This window comes from Nomascus leucogenys, chromosome 17, assembly GCF_006542625.1.
Source record: "Nomascus leucogenys isolate Asia chromosome 17, Asia_NLE_v1, whole genome shotgun sequence".
Classification (NCBI taxonomy): Eukaryota; Metazoa; Chordata; class Mammalia; order Primates; family Hylobatidae; genus Nomascus; species Nomascus leucogenys.
The window spans coordinates 86,729,916-86,736,364 of NC_044397.1; the positions used below are offsets into that span (position 1 = coordinate 86,729,916).

The 6,449-nt window shown below is 54.8% G+C and overlaps 1 protein-coding gene across 2 annotated transcripts; it reads left to right on the forward strand.

Annotated features, from left to right (window-relative positions):
• Positions 1-679: 679 nt before the first annotated feature.
• Positions 680-3,883, forward strand: ZNF575 (zinc finger protein 575). Of its 2 annotated transcripts, none has more exons than XM_003281187.4 (4): positions 680-1,333; positions 1,607-1,714; positions 2,145-2,309; positions 2,831-3,883. In XM_003281187.4, the coding sequence occupies exons 3-4, from the start codon at positions 2,231-2,233 to the stop codon at positions 3,487-3,489; spliced, it is 738 nt and encodes a 245-aa protein (XP_003281235.1). In that variant the 5' UTR covers positions 680-1,333; positions 1,607-1,714; positions 2,145-2,230; the 3' UTR covers positions 3,490-3,883. The 2 variants fall into 2 exon arrangements, with proteins under 2 accessions (XP_003281235.1, XP_003281236.1); XM_003281188.4 differs by having other exon boundaries at positions 682-1,333; positions 2,214-2,309.
• The last annotated feature ends 2,566 nt before the right edge of the window (positions 3,884-6,449 follow it).

Consider the following 6,449-nt stretch of genomic DNA (forward strand, 5'->3'; position numbering starts at 1 on the left):
ACTAATTTTTGTATTTTTAGTAGAGACGGGTTTTCACCATGTTGGCCAGGCTGGTCTCGAATTCCTGACCTCAAGTGATCCGTCCACCTCCGCCTCCCAAAGTGCTGAGATTACAGGAGTAAACCACCGCGCCTGGCCCCAGTCTGGTTTGGAAATCCTGGGCTCAAGTGATTCGCCCGCCTCTGCCTCCCAGAGTGCTGGGATTTACAGGCATGAGACAGGGAGCCCGGCCTTGGCACCTTCTATTCTAAACACTTTCCATTGATTATCATATTTAATCCTAAAAACGCTCCATTTTATAGATGAGGAAACAGGCCTAGAAAGAGAGCTAGAAAGGGTCACACGGCTAGAAAGTGGCACAGCTGTATTCCAAACCAGTTACCCAGGCAATCTGGCTCCAGAGTCCAAATAACCCCGCCAAACAACTCCCAGGGATCGCCAGACCTTGCGGGTTATCGGACTGGAGACCCACCCATGCAGAGGACTTTTATGGGCATTTCCTGGTCCTTTCTGCACCAGGCAGGAAGGTGCACCGCCACTGCTCGGGAAGAATGCCAAGCTGCATGCCACCCCAGGCCTGGCACCAGGAGCATGGGCCAGGGCACCTCGGGACCACACAGGCTTCCGAGGCGTAAGGTAGATGGGGGCGTGGCTGAGAATCTTTAACCACCCAGTAGCGAGGTGTGCCAAGGCGCTGTGCAAACAATGTGCCTTTTATTGGGCACTGGCTCTCTATGAGCCGGGAGTCCCGCCCCCGACCTCTCTCGAAGAACTGGCCAGACTTTTTGCAAACGCCTTGAAGGGTAGAATTAGCAGCGAGCTCTTGAAACTGCCTCTGGAAATGGAACCCAGCAGAATTCTCGAAAAGAAGAGGACATTAAAAAGAGGGGTGCATGCACTTATTTCCAAGCGCAGTTTGTCCATGTTAGTCTTGCACGTGCTTGACTCCAGTCAGCCACCGTAGGCCCCGCCACCGGCTGTGCACTTTCTGTCGATACGGTAGCTTCGCGCTTGCTCACGAACTTGCCTGCCTGGCTGGCGCACCCAGTTCCTCCTTCCATTCCTCCTTCCCGCTCCGCAGCCTCTGCCAGCCGGCACTGCGCATGCTTTCTGACGCCCCCTTTGGTCCAGCGTGGGAGGAGGGGATGGAAATAAGGTTGGGCCGAGCAGCTCGCGCGCCCTCCCTTCCCTGCCCTCCCCCGACGCCGGACGCGCGCCGGGCGGTGCAGCTCCGTTGGTCCGAGGGCAGTGCAGCAGCAGCGGCAGCGGCTGCGGCCGTGGCCGCGGCGGGAGGAGCCCGAAGCCCCGCCCCCGGGGAGGGGCCGTCCTGCAGGTGAGGAGGCAGGGGTTCGGGCGCGGATATTGGCTTGCAGGCTGAATGCCAGAATCACCCCGAGGGAGATCGGTTGTGGTCTGGACGCCTAGATTCTGGAGATTCTGGAGGGACTGTGCATTGGTGCCAGAGCCTCGGGAGGGTGCATCGGTACCTGAATGTCTGATTCCGAGGGGTGCATTGAATCCTTTACGCTTGGGACTCTGAGGGAAAAGTCCATTAGGGGTCTCTGGACCGCGACACATGCCAGGTTCCTTCCGTATCTTCCTCCAGGTCCCCCCTCTATCCTCCACGGCCCCATCCAAGCCAGGGATGAAATTTAACGGCAAGAAGGACGCAGTTGACGCGGCGTCAATGAACTGAGACTAAGTCAAAAGCCGGGTAAAGCTAGGTCTTCGACGTGAAGCCCCGCCCACTGTGCCCGTAGGCCCCTCCCCTGGGACGGTGATGAAAGACCTGCCCACTCCGCTCGAAGGCCCCCGCCCCCTGGGTCTAGTTTCAGAACAAGACTCTTTTTGTACAGCTCCGCCCATTCCGGGACTGCAGGGTCTGGTGGGGAAGGTCCCGCCCACGCTGCGCACAGGCCCCGCCGGCTCCGCGCTTAAGACGGGCGCTTAGTTGCGGAGACCCCGCCCACTCTGCTCAAAGACTCCAACCCTGGGTTTAGATAGCGAAGGGACTGCCTCTGGCTTGAATTTGCATAGCCCCGCTCACTGTGCTCTTAGGCTCCGCCTCCCCGCTAAGCCTGCCCTCGCCTTAGAATCCCGTACTTACAGACCTTGCTCCTAAACAGTGTGATCCCTCATTTTAGGCCCTGCAACCCTATCCCCATCAGCCTGGTAATCACCGGCGTCACCCCCGCCCCGCGCCCTGCCCCTAGGTTCCTGTGCCAGCAAGATGCTGGAGCGAGGCGCGGAGTCCGCCACCGGGGCCACCGATCCTAGTCCCACTGGCAAGGAACCGGTGACCAAAGAAGGTGAGAGTGCCCCGCCTGTGAGTAGGGAGCATTCTCCAGGAATGGGAGCCAAAATAATCACATTCTGGGGGAATCTCAGGGTGAAAGTTTGAGGGCCCCACGGTGATGACTATTTGGGATCCCCAAAACTGCCACGTTCTGGGAAATCCTCCCATTTTGCTCAGAGAGAGCCTCAGTGACCATTTGCTAGGGCTCAGGAAATTACAGAAGGGACAGGGCAGGGATGACATGCGGGATGTCAGGGTGATCACTGGGAAGATACTAGAAACGGACACCTTGGTAGCTTTGAGGAAGCCTTAGTAGCTTTGGGGATCCAGGAAAGTAACCCTTTGGAGTCTCTCAGAATGACGCCTGGGGGGAGGGGGGAGCAGAAACATGCAATTTGGGGAGTCTCAATGTGATGCTTGAGGTGCCCAGGTACACTTGGAGGTGCCCCTCGAATAGTAAAGTCGTGGCGGAGCCTGGCCTAGGCCCAGGGCGTTGGCTGCTTCCTGGAGCCCACCAGCCCTCCTGTCCCCCAGCTCCCCACCAGGGCCCACCGCAGAAGCCCAGCCAGTCAGCTCCAGGGCCCACCGCGTCCGCGGGCTCGCCTCCCCGGCCTCGCCGGCGGCCCCCGCCCCAGCGCCCGCACCGCTGCCCCGACTGTGACAAGGCCTTCTCGTACCCGTCCAAGCTGGCCACGCACCGCTTAGCACACGGAGGCGCCCGACCCCACCCATGCCCAGACTGCCCCAAGGCCTTCTCCTACCCCTCCAAGCTGGCAGCCCACCGCCTCACGCACAGCGGCGCCCGCCCGCACCCGTGCCCACACTGCCCAAAGGCCTTTGGCCACCGATCCAAGCTGGCGGCTCACCTCTGGACCCACGCACCCACCCGCCCCTACCCGTGCCCCGACTGCTCCAAGTCCTTCTGCTACCCTTCCAAGCTGGCGGCCCACCGCCACACGCACCACGCCACCGACGCCCGCCCCTATCCTTGCCCGCATTGCCCCAAGGCTTTCTCATTTCCCTCCAAGCTGGCCGCCCATCGCCTATGTCACGACCCCCCAACTGCGCCAGGCAGCCAGGCGACTGCCCGGCACCGATGCTCCAGCTGCAGCCAGGCCTTTGGCCAGAGACACTTACTGCTCCTTCATCAACGCAGCCACCACCAGGTGGAGCACAAGGGGGAGAGAGACTGAGCCCTCTCTTGGTTCACTGTCCCCCTCTGCCGCCAGCCCTCGCCAGTAAGAGGTGGGATTTCTAAGACCGACTGTATGAGCAGATAGCTGGCAGAGGGCAGGGCAAGGGATTGGCCATTTATACTGGGCTCGAGCTCAGAAGCCCGAGGAACTCTTTGCTCCCCTGCTTTGGGGAGATCTCAAACCATGGACGTGGAGCTGTGGTTTGACAGCGCTGCCTCTGCTTCTCCCCACACACTTACATGGCAAAGGTAAAAAGTCTGCTACTATCGTGGATTGATGAGGATTGGGGGCAAACAGGCTCTCTTGTTGTTAAAAGTTTAAATTGGTGTCTCTACTTTGGCCATATGACGGTATCTAAGAAATTGAAAATACATACATGCTTGTCTCAACTCTTCCACTTGTAGGAATTTATTATATAAACTCATGCATGTGAAAAAAAGCATAGTGTATAAGGGTGTTCACCGCAGTGCGACTGTTGTGGCCAAAGATTGGAAGCAACTCAAGTGCCCAAGAACAGGGGACCGACTATTGAATTACAGCCATGGAATGGAATAGGTAGCCATAGAAAAAAAAGAAGTGCTATATGTACTGGTGTGGAAAGATCTTCAATAGGTGATAAAAGCAAGAACAAAGGGTATACCACTGACCATTTAAAGACATTCAAAAGCCGAGCTTCAGGCTGGGTGTGGTGGCTCACGCCTATAATCCCAGCACTTTGGATAGCTTGAGGCCAGAAGTTCAAGAGCAGTCTGGGCAACATAGCCAGACGCCATCTCTACCAAAAAAAAAAAAAAAAAAGAGCTGGGTGTGGTGGCATGTACCTGTAGTCCCAGCTACTTGGGAGGCTGGGGAAGGTGGATCATTTGAGCTGGCAGGTCAAGGCTGCCGTGAGCTGTGATCATGCCACTGCCTTCCAGTCTGGGTGACAGAGCGAGACCCCATCTCAAGAAGAAAAAGAAAAAAAAGCCCAAGATTCAGACCCATCCCTGACCCACTTCTTACAAGTTGCCAGGCCTTGGACAAGCTTTGTCACTCCTCTGGATTCAGATGCCTTTGTTGTAAAATGGGTGGGTTATAAGGCATTTGTAAGGGGCAAGCAACACCTCAGGCAAAGTCAGTTCCCCTTTTGGAGCCTGTTTCTCCCATTATAAAATAAGGATGAACAAGCTAACATTGGAATGTTCTTCATTCCACAGATATTAAGCACCTCCTGTGTGCTGGTCCCTGCATGCGGTGTTGGGGACACAGCATTGAAGACAGACCTTGTCTAGTGAGGAAAGTGAACACTAATTTTAAAAAGCAGCAGCAGACCAGGCAGGGTGGCTCAGGCCTGTAATCCCAGCACTTTGGGAGGCTGAGGCAGGCGGATCACTTGAGGTCAGGAGTTCAAAACCAGCCTGGTCAGCATGGCGAAACTCCGTCTCTACTAAAAATACAAAACTAGCTGGACGTGGTGGCATGCACCTGTAATCCCAGCTACTTGGGAGACTGAGGTATGAGAATCGCTTGGACCTGGGAGGCGGAGGTTGCAGTGAGCCAAGGTTGCACCACTGCACTCCAGCCTAGGCGACAGAGAGCCTGCCTCAAAAAAAAAAAAAAAAAAAACCAGCAGCAGCCAAGTCATTCATTCATCCATGTGTGTATGTATGTAGAGACAGGGTCTATGTTGCCCAGGCTAGTCTGAACTTCTGGACTCCCACTTTGGCCTCCCAAAGTGCTAGGATTGCAGGCATGAGCCACCATGCCCGGCCCCAAGTCCATTTAGAAGAATAAGTAGGAGAGCCTTGGCTCCCCACCCCCTCAACCCAGATACAAGAATTATTACAAAGCTGTGCAGTAATGAAATTGGTGGTGTTGGCTTGAAAACGGGCCAGTGGAAGACAATTGAGAGCTCAGAAACAGACCTGTGCTTATGCTGACATATGACAAACTGGACCTGTAGACCTGGGAGTGGCAACCTTTTTCTATAAAGGGCCAAAGAGTACAAATGTCCCCTGACTTAACAATGGTTTGATTTCAGGATTCTCCAATTTTATGATGGGTTCATCTGGATTTAGCACCATTGTAAGTCAAGGGGCATTTTTTTTTTTGTTTTGTTTTGTTTTGTTTTTGAGACAGGGTCTTGCTCTGTTGTCCAGGCTGGAGTGCAGTGGCACGATCGCAGCTCATTGCCCTGAACTCCTGGGCACAAGCGATCCTCCTACCTCAGCCTTCCAAGTAGCTGGGACTACAGGCAAGCACCACCACACCCGGCTTATTTATTTTTGAGATGGAGTCTTGCTTTGTTGCCCAGGCTGGAATGCAGTGGCATGATTGCCACTCACTGCAATCTCTGCCTCCCGGGCTCAAGCTTCTCCTACCTCTCAGCCTCCTGAGTAGCCGGGATTTCAGGTGTGCGACACCATGCCCAGCTAATTTTTGTATTTTTAGTAGAGATGGGGTTTCACCATGTTGGCCAGGCTGGTCTCGAACTCCTGACCTCAAGTGGTCCGCCTGCCTTGGCCTCCCAAAGTGCTGGAATTACAGAGGTGAGCCACTGCGCCCAGCCCCCAGCTAAATTTTTTTTGTAAATTTTTTTGTAGAGATGGGGTCTCACTATGTTGCCCAGGCTGGTCTCAATCTCCTAGTCTCAAGTGATCCTCCTGTCTTGGCCTCCCAATATGTCCTGGGATTCCAGGCAGGGGCCACCAAGCCCAGCTGCATCTGTTATATGTTTAAGTTTTGCAGGCCATACAGTGTCTTCCACAACTATTCCACTCTGCCACTGTAGCAGGAAAGCAGCCACACACATTACAATACATAAATGAATGAGCATGGCTGTGTTCCAATAAACATTTACCAAAACACTAGGTAGGCTGGATTTTGCCTGTGGGCTACAGTTTGTTGAACCTTGACATGGATGAGTGGAGGATGGACAGACTAATCATAAATAAGGCTAAGAGACATGGGGAAAAATT